Source organism: Mus caroli, chromosome 4, assembly GCF_900094665.2.
Source record: "Mus caroli chromosome 4, CAROLI_EIJ_v1.1, whole genome shotgun sequence".
Lineage (NCBI taxonomy): Eukaryota > Metazoa > Chordata > Mammalia > Rodentia > Muridae > Mus > Mus caroli.
Window position 1 is genome coordinate 76,324,649 of NC_034573.1, and position 16,015 is coordinate 76,340,663.

The 16,015-nt window shown below is 41.0% G+C and overlaps 1 protein-coding gene across 1 annotated transcript in view; it reads left to right on the forward strand.

The window, feature by feature from the left end:
* Window positions 1–16,015, forward strand: part of Ccdc171 (coiled-coil domain containing 171) — a 349,604-nt gene that overhangs the window by 137,780 nt on the left and 195,809 nt on the right. The window contains exon 16 of the mRNA XM_021161203.2: window positions 15,009–15,513. Coding sequence (XP_021016862.1) covers window positions 15,009–15,513 — 505 coding nt within the window. The remainder of the gene's footprint in view (window positions 1–15,008; window positions 15,514–16,015) is intronic.

A 16,015-nucleotide genomic window follows, 5' to 3' on the forward strand; every position in this document is an offset into this window, starting at 1 on the left:
AGCCATTCTGACTGGTGTGAGGTGGAATCTCAGGGTTGTTTTGATTTGCATTTCCCTGATGATTAAGGATGTTGAACATTTTTTTCAGGTGCTTTTCTGCCATTCGGTATTCCTCAGGTGAGAATTCTTTGTTCAGTTCTGAGCCCCATTTTTTAATGGGGTCGGATGCCCGTCTATAGCACAGACTCTCAGTCCTCCTGTATCAACCTCCAGAGTGCTGGAACTATAAGCGTGTGCCTCCAAGCACGGCCAGTTTGGATTTGGTTAATGTAAGGACTCATGTAATATTACTCTACCAAGGCTTCAGACATTTCCATTATAGCAGAATGTTCTGTTTCCTCTGTCAGTCGTTTTTTAAAAAAAATATTTATTTACATTCCAGCCATTGCCCTCTCCTTCCTGGTCCCCCTTCCCACAGTTCCTCATCCTATTCTTCCCCGCTTACCTGTGAGAGGGTGCTTCTCCCCCACTCCCAGGAAACCTCCTTCCCTGGGGCCTCAATTAGGCCCATCTTCTCCTACTGAGGGCAGACCAGGCAGACCTCTGCTATGTATGCGCTGGGGGCCTCGGACCAGCCATGTGCGCTGCCTGGTTGGTGGCTCAGTCTCTGGGTTAGTTGAGACTGCTGGTCTCCTCTTCAGCTCCTTCAGTCCTTCTCCTAATTCAACCACAAGGGTCCCTAACTTCAGCTCAGTGGTTGGGTGTATCTGCATCGCTCTTGGTCAGCTGCTGGTAGGGCGTCTCGGAGGATAACCATGCCAGACTCCCATCTCTAAGCACATCATAGCATCAGTAACAGTGTCAGGCCTCCCCCCTACCTCACCCACTATGAGATGGATTCCATGTTGGGCCAGTCATTGGACCTCCTTTCCCTCAGCCTCTTCTCCATTTTTTTCCCTGCGGTTCTCTTAGACAGTCAGTTTTTGACTGTGGGTTGGTAACCCCATCCCCCCACTTGAGGCCCTGCCTATCCATTGGATGTGGATGCTCCAGTTCCCTCTCCCCACTGTTGTCTGCCAGTCGATTTTCACTGCTCGGCAGCTATCATTCTCCTGCTCATTGTTACTGATTGGTTACACAAGATTTTGAATATTGTACAAATGGAATCATTCAGTATTTATTCAGTGGAGTTGGCTTACTTCACTTGATGTTGAACATAATATTACTTATGTTGTTATGTGTCAATAGTTTATTATTCTCTATGGTTTAATAGTATTCTATTTCAGAGCCATATCACAATTTGACTAAAAATAGGTAGATGGATACTTGTTTTATTTTCAGTTTGGACCTATTATAAATGAGCTTTATGCAAAAATTTATTGTACAAGTGTTTTGTCAATGTAAGGATTCATTTTTCTTGGCTACCTATAAAGACTGCAGTTGTCAGGCTGTTCATAGTTGTGTATTAGTAAGAAACTGTGTGAAGAACTTTCCTGAAATGCTAATAGCATTTTATGTTCTCACAGGTTGACTTTTCCTTTTTCTATGTCTACTGCAGCATGCAGTCAGTCTTTTTAAATTTTAGGTACTGAAATTTGCAGATTTTTGTCTTCGTTTACTTTTACTTGGTAATTAATGGTGGCTGAGCATCTTTCAAATGTATATTTTAAGAATATCTCTTTAACTGTCCACTTAAAATGAGCTATTCATTACTTTAGTATTTATTTTCAGAAGTGCTTTATATGTCTGTGTAACTATCCATTACCATATACAGATGCCTGTTACCTGTGAGGGCTTAACTTTTGGTTATTTGATTTCATATGTTGTGAAAGTGGTATGCTTAGTAGAAATTGTATCTTAAATGAAAACTTTAAATTTGCAATTAAAAATTATAATATAATTATATAATTTCCCTTTTCCTTCTCCTCCCCTAGGCTCCCTCCCATGTATCCCCCCTCATTATTCTCAGCGTCTTTTTCTTTAATTATTATTGTTACACACACACACAGAGCTTGCTGAGTCCATTTACTCTATATGTGTATGTTTTTAGGGAGGATTCTTTGGTACAGGATAATCAATTATGTGTTCATTCCTGGGGAAGACTCATTCTCCCTCTCTCAGCTTCTTTATCTAAAGGTGAGGCTTCATGAAGTTTTCCCCATTCACACTGGCGTGTCAACTGATGGTATCATCATTCAAGCCATACTGTTAAGTGTAAAAGTAATTTTTATTTGCCTGCTGTAATTGTCGTCTTGGAGGCTTACTGCTGAGTAAGCTCACCCTTTTTAGCCTTTTGGAACTCTGGCTTAACTCAGCTGTCCTGGCTCAAACTTTTCTCCAAGCTGACTGATTCAATCTGGCTGCTCTCGTCTTCTTACTGACTTGTTTTGCCTCAGACGAGCTGTGGCAATTTGCTGTAATCTTCTGGTTCCTTTTTATTCTCTGGCTCATTCTGTGTTCACCTATGTTTCTGTAAAATTGTCCTGGTAAAACTGTCTCTGCTCTCCACTGCACTACTGCACCACACTGACTGCACCAAATGGAGCCAAGTCAGCCAAACTCAACTCCACTGCACTGCCTGAACTCAACTGACCTGCACTACATTCCGGACTCACTCTGAGCTGCTCTTAAGTAGCCTCTCCTTCCTGTCTGTTCTCCTGAGAGAGGCCTATCTTTGACTCATTCCGTCAAATCTTTGTTTGATTCGTCACTTTGTCTGCCACTCACTTACAAATATGTCTACTATGTCTACTTCCTTCTACAAACTAACTTGACCTTCATTGTTGGGATTAAAGGTGTGTACTAAGGGCAGGTCTGTATTCCAGCCAGAGGGATTCAAGGTGTGTCATTCTAGCCAGATCACACAGACCTATAAAGTCTCTGGATGTGATACCTTGCCAGAGCAGCCACATAGCTGGATTAAAATTCCTCTACAGTTAAAATTTCTTGGGTGTAGCTACCTTGTTACATGTAAAGACACAACCTTGCAGCAGACATCCTGGTCCTCTGGTTCTTAACCTTTCCATCCGCTCTTCTTCAATGTTCCCTGAACCTTTAAGGGTAGGTTTGTATCATGTGTGTATCAGTTGGCTGGGAATCTTGTAATCTGCTGTTCTTTGCATTTGGACTATTGCGTCTTTCTATAAGGGTCTCCATCTGCTGGGAAGAGAAGCTTCTGTGGTGATGAGAGTTAGTTATCTCCGTGTATAAGTATTTAGGCTGCAGATAGGAATTATACTGGTTTAGGAAAGTGGAGGACAGTGAGACACAGCGAGATGTTTATTCTTTTGTACGTCTGGGCAGTGGCAGTGTAGTTTTCAACCAGCCACATACATAACCATGGGGATTAACAACCCCCATGTGCTGTGTTGCTAGGCCACGATGCTTAATAGGTTCAGAGTATTGAGTTTGAAGGTTACATTTTTAGTCCACCTGGGTTTCTTGGCATGTAACAACATGGTAAGTAAGCAGCATCAGTGTGTACATCACATTTTTATTATAATGATCTTTTGTTACCCTAGGGCAATGAAGATAATGGACCCTTATTATTATTTTTTTTAAAGTTTCATAGTTTTAGTTTTTATATCTGTATGATCAGTCACAATGAAAACCTATGTGATGCCCGGTAGAGACTAAGGTTAATTTTTCTTCCTACATCTATCATTTCCTGGTAATTTGCTTTACGATATGGCCTTAGCAGTTGGTCAGGTTTGGCACACACAGGAGGCACGGACTTGGTGGCCCTTGGTGTAGTCACGCCCTTGCCAGGATGCCATGCACTGCAGCAGTGAAGCCCACAGTCATCCAGGTCACCCAGGGTTTGTGTGCAGCAGCAGTTACTCGCTTTTCATCCTGGGGGACAGCTCTGGTTTGTCACCGTGCAGTTGTTTTCTTATCTCTGCACACTTGCTAACGGGCCTTTGGGTTCCTTTATTTTTGGCAGTTGGGTTAAATATTCATGGAAATGTTTTTTGTGTGATTGCAAGGTTTTATTGCTCTTGTTTAAATACTTAGGAGTCTGATGTCTGGGTTATATGCTAAGTATATATTTAGGAAAATGTTAAGTTGTTTTTGAAAGGGACTGTGTCATCTTTCCAAAAATTCTTCTTAGCAGTTTAACAGAGTTGTATTTGATCTGCATCTATATGTGTAATTTCATTCTTTTTTCTTTCGAACTTTAGTCAAACTGTAGGTCAGTAGTTATATAACATTTATTTCTAAATTAAAAATTAAACCAAGTTTAGTGTTCCCTAGTGAGTAATAAAGTTGAGTACTTATTTCAATGCTCACTTGCTATTTATATATTTTCTGTGATGAACTGTATGTTCATTTTTTTTTTTATGTTTTGTTTGGTCTTACTATGTAGCTGTGGCTGGCTTTGAACTCATGGCAATTTTGTTATTTTAGGATTGCAGGCATATGATACCATACCAGGCTAGTAGATCAGTGAAATTGTTGAATAAGTACAAACAGTTCCACCTGGTTTCCTCTCTTTCTTTCTGTTGTTTGTTTGTTTGTTTATTTGAGACCAGTTTCTCTATGGAGTGCTAGCTGTCCTAGAATTCCCTGTGAAGACCAGGCTGGCTTAAACTAGCTGAGATCCTTCTGCCTCCCAAGTACTGCAATTAATGTCCGGCCACCACACATTGCCAGTAAAGACAACACTTTCTATATTAAATTGCTTATGTACCTTTGTAAGGTCTCAGATTACTATATTTATATATTCTGTACTTTATTTCATTCAGTTCCTGCTTTCAGTGCTACACTAATTTAATTTCAATCACTTCCAGTGTCTTAAACTCACCTATTTTATTCCAGATATGTAGATGGCACAGCATATCACTCAACATTTTTTAATGAAATATTTATTTATTTGGTGTGTGTATGTGGTGGTTTGAAAATGCTTGGCCCAGGGAGTGGCACTATTAGGAGGTGTGGCCCTGTTGGAGGAAGTATGCCGCTTTGGGTGTGGGCTCTATAAGACCCTCATCCTCGCTTCCTGGAAGTCGGTCTTCCACTAGCAGCCTTCAGATCAAGATGTAGAACTCTCAGCTCCTCCTGTAATGCCAGCCTGGGTGCTGCCTACTCCTGCTCTGATGATAATGGACTGAGCCTCTGAACCTGTAAGCCAGCTCCAATTAAATGTCTTTTATAAGTGTTGCTATGACACTTGCATACCCCACCTCCACCAAAACAAACACACACACACACTCACACTCACACACAAAATAAAATGTTAAAAAAATAAAATGGAGCAAACAATGAAAGAAAGTGGGGTTTGTGGTTCTTCATTGCTTTTCCTCTCCCTTGCTATTAAGTCTATTTGAAAAACCTAGTCATAAAAGGATTGTTAAATAATGAAACATTTTTCAACACAGTTCTAAAAACGTTCAGAAATGAAGAGGAACTTGTTGCTATTGTTAGAGGTCCTGTTGCTGAAGGTGCTTGTGGTGGCGTGGTCACTGAGTTCACACTGGTGAAGGGGCCGAGTTATGAGTGTGTACCTCTACTGGGCAAGTCTCTTTGACATGATGGTTTTCGTCAATGATAATGCTATCAGTTCAATTTGCATAATATCTGCTAGGCTCGTTCTCAGTGCTTTTGCATGTAAACTCCGCCCCTCCCCCAACCACAGCCATGTGAGATCGGTAGATCCTTTAAACATTGTTTCTATCTCACAAACAAGGACACTATGGTTTGGATAGCTGTTAACACTTTATTTGTGTTGGAAGGAGGAAGTTCTGGGAACAGGATTAAAATGGAGGTTCCAGTGTAAACCATTGAGGACTCTGTCATTTGGTGATAAAATGTAAGGGGACATGTATGGACTATTTGAATGCACTGTCATCATCCTTAGCCTTAGTCTTTTTTACAGTATTCTGTAGCACTGTTTCTTTTAGAAGTACCTGGGATTATTAAATTTAAAGCTGTCTGAAAACTGCCTAATGTAAGACCAGTTCTTTATTCTCTGATTTACATCTCTATGTAATTTTTTTTTTTTTTTTTTTTTTTTTTTTTTTTTTTTTTTTTTTTTTTTTGGTTTTTCAAGACAGGGTTCTCTGTATAGTCTTGGCTGTCCTGGAACTCATTTTGTAGACCAGGCTGGCCTTGAACTCAGAAATCCACCTGCCTCTGCCTCCCGAGTGCTGGGATTAAAGGCGTGTGCCACCACCGCTCTCTATGTAACTTTTGATGTCTAATAATTAAGTATAACAATACATGAAAAAGCTAAAATAATCCACATTGTTACCACCCACACAAATGGTAGTTCTTCTAATTCATATTTCTCTTAGTTAATTTTTCTGAGAAGTAGAAGTGTTACTATAATACCATTTAGTACTGCTATAGGTAAAAAAATCATAATTTAATATAATTTAAGTAAATTTAATAAAAAATACATTCTGCACTATATGATGATGGGACACAGTTGTGGAAGTACTAACAAAAGGTGTAACACCTTTCTAAAAACAAATAAAAGATTTAGTTGGAGAGGCATGAACAATTAAATAGTGTAAGGTTTATGAATACACACACACACACATATATTACTAAAGGAAAAATATATATTAATTACCAAAGGAATGTTGTAAATTTGTAAGTGGAGGCCAGAAGGAGAAAAGGAGAGAAGTCTTTGAGAAGGAGATATCTCTCTCTCTCTCTCTCTCTCTCTCTCTCACACACACACACAGAGAGAGAGAGAGAGAGAGAGAGAGAGAGAGAGAGAGAGAGAGAGAGAGAAGGAAGGGGAATTTTCCCAGTCAGAAAGAAGAGGAATGGACGTGGGAGGTGATTCTGATAACTTTTACAAAAGTTATCTTTTAACAGTCCACAAACCAAATCTATTTTTTTGGTATCAATACATTTTACTCTGTCTAGTGATAAGGAGAATATCTTCACCCCTTGCCCCGCCCCAGGAGGATATGAATGATAAGGAGAATATCTTCACCCCTTGCCCCACCCCAGGAGGATATGGATGAGCTGAAGGGAATTTTATATATTGTATTGCACTAGAAATAAAAGCATAAACTTAGGTGTATTTTATTTGTGACATATGTTTGATAAGCTAATGTATGTAATGATAGTATTTTTAAGTAAATAATCTTTATGGACTTTGACGGTTCATGTATGTGCATACACACATGTAGTATGCCTATGATGTAGATAACATAACTGTTAGATCACATGGTGATTCTGTTTAGCTTGTTGAGGAACTGTTAAATTGTCATTGAATGGCTGTACCATTTCATCCCCATGATCCCTGTATGAGAGATCCAGTCTCCACAAAATACTCTTCATTTTAAAGGACAGGTATTTACATCTTATGTTTGTAGTTGTCCTTGTTTCAATATTGCCTTGCATAAAAGTCAAGATAAGTGACTGACACAAGATATTCTGACCCAAGTCCTTGGTGTCTGAATCCAGTTTGTAGTTTGCACTGGCATAATGATCAGCATAGTGTGATTAAGACCAGCCTGTTTCCCGGACTTAATATGATTAAAAACAACGGCTTTTCCGGGTTTCCAGCCCAGCATTTCCAAGCTTGCAGGGTTCCACAAACTGAGCCCTCAGCCCTGAAAGCTCGTGATCCCTCGGGGAAGAAGGCATCCTTTCTCTAGAGTCTGCATGGACTTTTGAATTTTTCAGTGAGAAAAAGAAAAGTAGTCAAATTACACAATAATTTTGTTACGCTAAAGACATTTGGGTAAAAGATATGCATCATATATTTTGAGTTGTTTAAAGTTCAAGATAAGAATGGTGTTCTGGAAGAATTTGAGAAGGTTATTATTATTTTTAAATTAAACAGCCTAAGGTAGGGAAGGTTATTTCAGTATGAGGAACGCTTTTACCCCATATGAAATTAATGTGTGTTATGTTTGTTTTTAAAACATTGGCCTTTAATATCCTTGGGTGGAGAACACTTTTTTTTTCTTGGTAGAGAAGATTTGCTCTACAGCAGATTCTAGCTCTACCATCAAACAGGCTTTGTTCTTCAAGAGAACTTCACAGTAAATAATGTATATGTCTGAAAGCCCCTGTGGAAAGCCAGAATCGATTTAAAACAGAGTTTTGGCTTGTAAGTTCTAAAGTATATGTGGAAATTACTTTGTCTTTATTAGATTTCCCTTCCCTGTTCTTTACATTGTTAAACATTTTTCATCAATTAGGTTTTTACTCAGTTGCTTTTCTGGACAAAGCACTGTGCTAAGTCCAGGGATGCTTTTATGAAGAGTTACTTAATTCTCTCAGTATTTGTTAGATACCTACAGGGTACAGAGCCCTGTGACAGACTGCATAGTAAGTAACTCGTGTCCTTTAGGAGTAAGCAATCAAAGTATTCAGGACAGAGAGACACAGACACATGGAATCCATGGGTAGCAGCGTGGCGATTAAGTGCCTAAGTGGTCTTTACGTGCAGACAGCCTCTAGATCACTGTGAATGAGAAGGATGGCAAAGCATGTCAGATTAGACAGCAGAGATGGGCTGTGAAGGCTCCGGTGGATGCTGCAAGGGAGATGGAGGGAGCCAGGGAGCATGCGGACCTGTGGCACGTTAGCTGTCAGGCTCACGTGGGTGAGCAGACCCAGCTCTGCAGCTCCATCTCCATCAGCTTCACGGGGAAGGCCTGTTGTGACTTGAGGGGAAGGTCGAATTCTTCAGATGGTAAGGCTGCAAACAAGAGGTGAACCCAGCCTAAGGACTTGGATTAGTTTTATTATTTATAAAACAGACCTGTCTCTGCTGTGCAGTTGTGTGCTGTGCGGGAGCTGAAGATTTGTCATGGGCTAACATGGACTGAGGTGATTTTTGTTGTTTTGTTTTTCACTTTTTAAAAAAAATATATCTTTATTAATTCTTTGAGAATTTTATACAATGTATTTTGATCATACTCACATCCAACTCCTTACCTGTATGAATATGGATTTAAAAATTTTTTCTTTTTCTTTTTCTTTTTCTTTTCTTTTTTTTGGGGGGGGGCGCGGCAGGGTTTCTCTTTGTAGCCCCAGCTGTCCTGGAACTCACTCTGTAGACCAGGCTGGCCTCGAACTCAGAAATCCACCTGCCTCTGCCTCCCAGGTGCTGGGATTAAAGGCATGCCACCACTCCCAGCTCCGTTTTTCACTTTTTAGCTATTTTGTTAGCATACAAAGTTTCATAATGGTGTTTCCTTTATTCCTTTTTTTTCTTTGTTTTGTTTTTTTGTTTTTTGTTTTTTGCAATACAGGGTTTCTCTGTGTTTTGCCCGGTTGTTCCGGAACTCACTCTGTAATCATGCTGGCCTTGAACTCGGAAATCCGCCTGCCTCTGCTTCCTGAGTTCTGGGATTAAAGGTGTGTGCTATCACACAGGCAGCATTTTCATGAACACATGTATGCTATTTTGTTCTTGTTTACCCCCTTGAGTCTTTTCCTTAAGGGACCTGCCTCACTTTTAGCTATCCAATAGGCTAGTTGATCTATGCCAGTGGCAATTAATATCATTTTATATATTTGAAATATATAATAAAATTAGCAAATAATATATTTTCATAGATTTTTTTTGGAGACACATTAAAAGCCTGAGATATAAGGCTCACTTTATTTCTTCTTATGTGGCTGTCATTGGTCAGCCTTGTGTATCCTCACACACCTGCCACTGGTCAGCCTCGTGTATGCTCATGCACCGTAGAATCCAAAATAAGTTCAAGGTCACCTAGCCCCTTCCCCTCTGAAGGGACTTTCAGAAACAGCGGTCAAAATGACTAAGTCTACAGCTGCCAAAACAAAATGAACTGTTCTCAGAAAAATGACCAAATAAGATTAGCAGTTCCCAGAGAAATTCCCCTCCCCTGCCCCACACTGAATTCTGAGAAAAACCACCCTGACCTTGCGAGAATTCCCTGTGATGTTATTAGCTGTGACGTTAATAGCTAACCCATAAGTTCAAAATGTACTGCTGCTTTGTTGACCAAATCATAATAACCCACCATGGGGGCAGGCAGAGTGAGTCACTAGGCCAAGGGTAGTCACTATGCAAACCAACCAATGCCTGAAAAGGTTACTTGCTACACCAATGAGAATAAGCCAGCTAGCCCTGTTGCCTAAATCTGCCCTTTACAAGGTATAAAAAGTGTGTTCTTTCTTTGTTCTGGGTTTCTCCTCTTGCCTGTGTGTTGAGAGGAGGATCCCCAATGCATTGGATCAATTAAAAAAAAAATCTTCTTGAGATTTGCAGCGATGATGGTCTCTGTGGTCTTTGTGAGTGAGGGTCTTTTGACAGACTCCAACAGCACCTGTCACTGGTCAGCCTCATGTATGCTCACACACTTTCTATAGTTTCCTTTCCATTTTTTCTTTTCCATGAACCAGTCTGCCTGACTTTTGGTAAGAGCTTAGAATTAACCTTCAGGACTTGCTTTTCTTTCTAACTACATTCTGTGGGACTCTATTGTGATGTAATTTTTATTACTGTTTCTAATTCTCATGTCCATTGATTAAGTGTCTATGTTCTGGGATTTTATGTCTTCTTACAACTTTCCTGATGGAATTAAATTCCTTAGCTTCCCACATAAGCGTCTCAAGAACATGTTGTGTGACTGCTTGGCTTTCCACCACTGCCTTCTCTCTAGGCATTTAGAATTATTCGTACTTCCACAGAGTACTGTGTCTTGCCTTCTGGCTCTTGTTTTACCAAATGCTCATGTTTCTGATTCATCTACTGTACCCAGAGCACCACTCTTTCTTTTCTTAGAGATTGCTTAGTGACCTGCTTGTACAGGAAAGCAGTCCCAGTAGGCATCACTGCTCAGATGTTCTTGTGTGTTTTAAACAGCCTTTCCTCCTGAGGCACTGCTTATTTTGCTAGTGTATTTGTGTGGAGCCACGGGACATAGTTCAGTTACACTGAAGGTGAATGCTGCCACAGATTGGCCCTCAGTGGAGATGTAGGTGCAGGGAAGACACAATACTTTTATTTCTCCACTCCTCCATTTCTTACCATTTCTACCATAGATGTGACTAGACCAGGTCTTAGAAAAGGACACTTTGGAATAAATAAAAAATTAAAATAAATAAAATAATTAAAATAAATAAATAAAATAAATAAAACAATTAAAATGTGTTACAGAAGGAGGGAGAACTATTTCTCTCCTCCCTTCTGATATTGGTATACTTTTAATGTTTCTTTATTTTACTCTTTGACAATTCCATACATGCCAATTACATGTTTGGTAATTTTTCTCTCCCTGGTGCCCTATTTCAGTGCTTTCCCTCACTTGCTAAACTGCCCATTCATCCCTCCCTCCCTCCCTTCCTCCTTCCCTTTACCTCTTCCTCCCTTTCTTCCTATGAATGTATAAGTTTAAATTGATGTTGGTTGTATAGCATAGGTAGGGAGGTTATTTACTGGAGCAATTTACCAGTAGCTATAATACTGAAGAAGATGCTTCCCTTTCATCAGCAACCATTAACCTCTAATAGCCACTCAGGTGGAGGTGGCACCTCTGAGCCATTCCCCTGTTCATGACGAAATATTGACCTTGTACAGTTCCTGTGCTGGCGATCACAGCCATGAGTCAGAGAGTGCAGTAGCCATGCTGTGGTGGGCAGACAGTGCTTCATAGCATTCTTCCACATCTCTGACTTTCCCATTGTTTTTCTACTCCCTCCTCTGTAATGTTCCCTGAGCTTTGGAGGGGGTGATATAAATGTCTTGTTTGGGGATGAACACCCAACAGTCACGTTTTCTCAACAGTTTCCATCAGGCATGTGTTTTTGCATTGACTGTTGTCCACAGCAAACAATAGTCCTTAACTAAGGCTGAGAGAAGTACTGTGGGTAGAAACATTAATATTTGGGAGGCAGTTTGACACCGTGTCTACTTAGCAAAACAACACTAGTAGCTGTGACCCTGTACTGGCTAGTTTTGTGTCAACTTGACACAGCTGGAGTTATCACAGAGAAAGGAGCTTCAGTTGAGAAAATGCCTCCATGAGATCCAACTGTAAGGTATTTTCTCAATTAGTGATCAAGGGGGAAAGGTCCCTTGTGGGTGGGACCATCTCTGGGCTGGTAGTCTTGGGTTCTTTAAGAGAGCAGGTTGAGCAAGCCAGGGGAAGTAAGCCAGTAAGGAACATGCCTCCATGGCCTCTGCATCAGCTCCTGCTTCCTGACCTGCTTGAGTTCCAGTCCTGACATCCTTGGTGATAAACAGCAGTGTGGAAATGTAAGCTGAATTTCCTTTCTTTCCTTCCCAACTTGCTTCTTGGACATGATGTTTGTGGAGGAATAGAAACCCTGACTAAGACAGACCCCTAATTCCCAATCCCCCAGATTCTGCATCCCCCCGCCTGGGGCCTGTGACCTCTCAGCTATGGTGACTAGATTTGCAGTCCTGGGTGTGGATTCCCTTCAGTAGACTGGGCTGCTCAGATCTAAGCAGAAAGTGGTTGGTCATCCCCACAACCGTCACTTATCGATTGCGCCTGTAGCTGTATCTTGCTTGCCCAAGCAGTTTGGCATCACAGATTGCGTGGTTCACAGCTAAATAAGACTAGCATTGCGTTTTCTCTCCCAGCAGCCTGCATAGCACCTTCTGGCTCTCTGAAAGCTATCTAACAGGGAGGGGATTGTGATTTCAGTTTCAGTATGATTTTTTTTTTGAGGTCCCCCAACCAAAGTGTATACTGTCTATAGTAAGAGGATCACTAGTTGTGGTAGGCAATGAAGGACAAAGGTAATAGCTTGTATTCTTTTCAAGTCCTTTGGGGTCACCCTCACTAACAGCTCATGGCATGGGGGAGGGCAGCCCTTATCAGGTACTATGGTTTCTGGAAACATTGCTCATCTATGCAGGATATGTCCTCATAAACTTTAAAAACATTAGCCAAGCATCCCTCTATCCCCTGTGGGATAAGGGACCGTCTCTGCGGTCCCTTAACTCCCACCCCTGCTCAAACCATTCTGCCTCTAGTGTTGGCCTCCTCTGCCACCATAGCGCATGTCTTCTACCTCCTCTCCCCCTTCACTGGCCCTGCTCCTAGCTTTCTGGCCTCTACAGTCACTAGCAACTGAAACACTCTAATCATAAAAGTCCTAAATTAGGATCTTCCTGGGAGAAAGGTTTGAGTGTAGTACTGGTCTTCCTGGGCTTGGGTCTTGATAGTTCCATTCTGTGAGTTACCTCACATTTCCAGACTCTTCATTAGAAAATGCATTTCTAAGATTCAATGTTTCCTTTACTGAAAGGAGGGTACACAATACATTAAGTCTTTCAAACAGTGATGTTTTTTTATGCCTGCTTTTCTCCTTTCTCTGCTTCGCCGAGCCTCTGAGTGTCTTCGGCTCTCTGTCTTGGCGAAACCGTCTCCTAGGATTTATTTCCTCTGTCGTCATGTCTGCTAGCTTGAAGTTACCTTGCTCTTGCCCTGCAGCAGTACCCACGGCAGCCTTTGCACACCGCACCTTGCACTGCGGCCGAGTGTTCCTATGACTGACCTTAGATGCTGATATCTTTTGAGGTGCTCCTGCCAATGTGAGTTTTACAAGGGCCTTTTGTTCTTCCGGGTGTTCACTGGGCAGCTCTTGAATAAGACATCATATACCTCTCCAAAAAAGAGCAACTTTAAATTTTTCACATAGTACAGTTTAAACCAGTAGTACAAAGAGACATAGCTCCTTTCATGTCCCTGAAGGATTCTCGTTAGGAAGACAGAACTTGACCTTGCCATGCTGATACTGCGGATAATAGGTCTCTGTTTGTAAATGGCCGTCATGCTAGAATGGAACTCCCTTAGTTTGCTCAGAGACAAAGAGGTTCACAGCTATGTCACGATGGTTCACTTTGAAAATAAAAAAGGTAACCATGGCTGTTAAATCATGGTTGGTTGAAAGGTTAGATTAAATTATTAAAAGGTTGCTATTATGTAGCCTCCTTATTAATGGTGTAGGTTTAAATTTTTCTCTTATCTGTCTCTCTCCCCCTTCTCCTTTAACTGCTGTCTCTCCAAAAACTTGTCAGCATCATTTTGTCATGTGCCCTTTGGTGCTCAGGCAATTCGGCCTGTACCTGCTGTAGCACTGGACCATAATAATGATTGGCATCTGTTGGCATAGCATATTAAGCTTAGTGAGTAATCTACAATATTTCCTGAAGGATAAATGAACAGTAAAGTGGAACCCGTTAGTTAAAAACCCTATCTCTTTTTACCTCCAAAACCAGAATACACAGAAGAGCTCGTAGGTGGCCAATCTATTTCTACTTATGGTTCTTCCAGTTAATGTTTAGTTTGGTTTCAAGTTAAAATTTGAATTCTAAGAACGTTAATTATGGAAAAAATTGCCAGAGAGCTACAAAGGCCCAGCTCAACCTTGTCCTTTCCTCCCTCTCTGGAGCCGCTGTGTGCTGCTGTCTGGGAAGTTGGGAGTTGAAACCAAGGTTCCACTCTGCTCTCGTTTCTCCAGATCAGACATGGTGCACAGCTCATCGATTGCCGTTTCTTGCATCACTAATTTTACTCTATTTTGGCAATGATACTATCTTTTACTATAAAAAGCCCCAGTTTTCAGTGTAGTTTCTGTTGACGGGGAAATAATAATTATTGAGGAGTGGAAAGGAGAAACTAGGCCCAGAAAGCTCATTTTTCTCTCTCTTTTAAAAAAATTCCTGATTTTTATTTCATGGGCCTTGGTGTTTTGCCTGTGTGTAAGCCTGTGTGTGGGTGTCAGATCCGGCATTCCAGACAGTTGTGAGCTGCCGTGTGGATGCTAGGAATTGATCCTGGGTCCTCTGGAAGAGCAGTCGGTGCTCTTAACCACTGAGCCATCTCTCCAGCCCCCACTTCTCCTACATATGTGTACTCATGTGCCAGGACACAGGAGATTGATGAAATGCTCTCAGATTTATGTGTTATAGTTTATGTAAAGCTGCCATGCAAGAGATTTTCAGGTCAGTGTGCACATTCAAACCTGTCAGGCCCACTGTGTGCACTTAGATATTTCATAACAGATCTTTTGAAGGGAAGTTGTAGTTTCATCAAAAGTATATTTCTTTCTGTTTCATGATGCTATATATTATTTGACTTCTTTTGTAGAAATTTCAAGAAATTGCAGAAAAAAACTCAGAAAAATTGAACCGCATTGAGAACTCCCACGAACAACTGGTTCGTGAGAATTCCCACTTCAAAACCACACTGTCCAGGACACAGAGGGAACAGACGTGCTTGCTGGCGGCCTGTGCGCTGATGGCCGGTGCGCTGTGTCCCCTCTACAGCAGGTCATGTGCCTTATCCACACAGAGGGACTTTCTCCAGGAGCAAGTCAACAGCTTGGAACTGTTCAAACTGGAAATTAGAACCCTGGCCCAGGCATTGTCAGCGGTAGACGAGAAGAAACAAGAAGAAGCCAAAACGAAGAAAAAAACATTCAAAGGATTGGTCCGTGTCTTCCGGAAAGGCGTAATTGCAATCTTGGCAGCAAACAGACTCAAGCTTTTGGGCCAATCCTGTGCCTTTCTTTTCACCTGGATGGAGAGTTGTAAAGAAGGCATAGGCATGCTAGTGTGTACCGGGGAGCCCAAAGACAAGCGCCAATTCCCAAGTAAGAGTCTCAGTGCTTTTAAAAATCAAAGTTTTGTGTAAGTGAAATGCAATGTGTGCGCAGCTGGCTATTACATAAAACGTTCAAAGAATTATGTAATATGTCAGATCATGTCACACAGTCCAGGGTGTCTTCAGATGTATATGTATATAAATGTTAATAGAATACAAATTAGCCTTGATTGTTTTGTTGTAAATTATATTAAGAAGCAAATATGTATAACCTCAGTATTGTCTAGTTTTATTGCATTTGAATTTTTTTTTTGCAGTAGGGTGGAGAGTTTATATATCAGTTTTTCAATTGTAACCATCCAAAACAGACATTTAAAAATTCTCATGCTTTCCATATAAAATAAGAGTGAAATGATGGGAGTTAAAAATATCTTAGAGTTGCTTAAAAATAGTGCAAAAAGCCGGGCGGTGGTGGCGCACGCCTTTAATCCCAGCACTTGGGAGGCAGAGGCAGGCGGATTTCTGAGTTCGAGGCCAGCCTGGTCTACAAA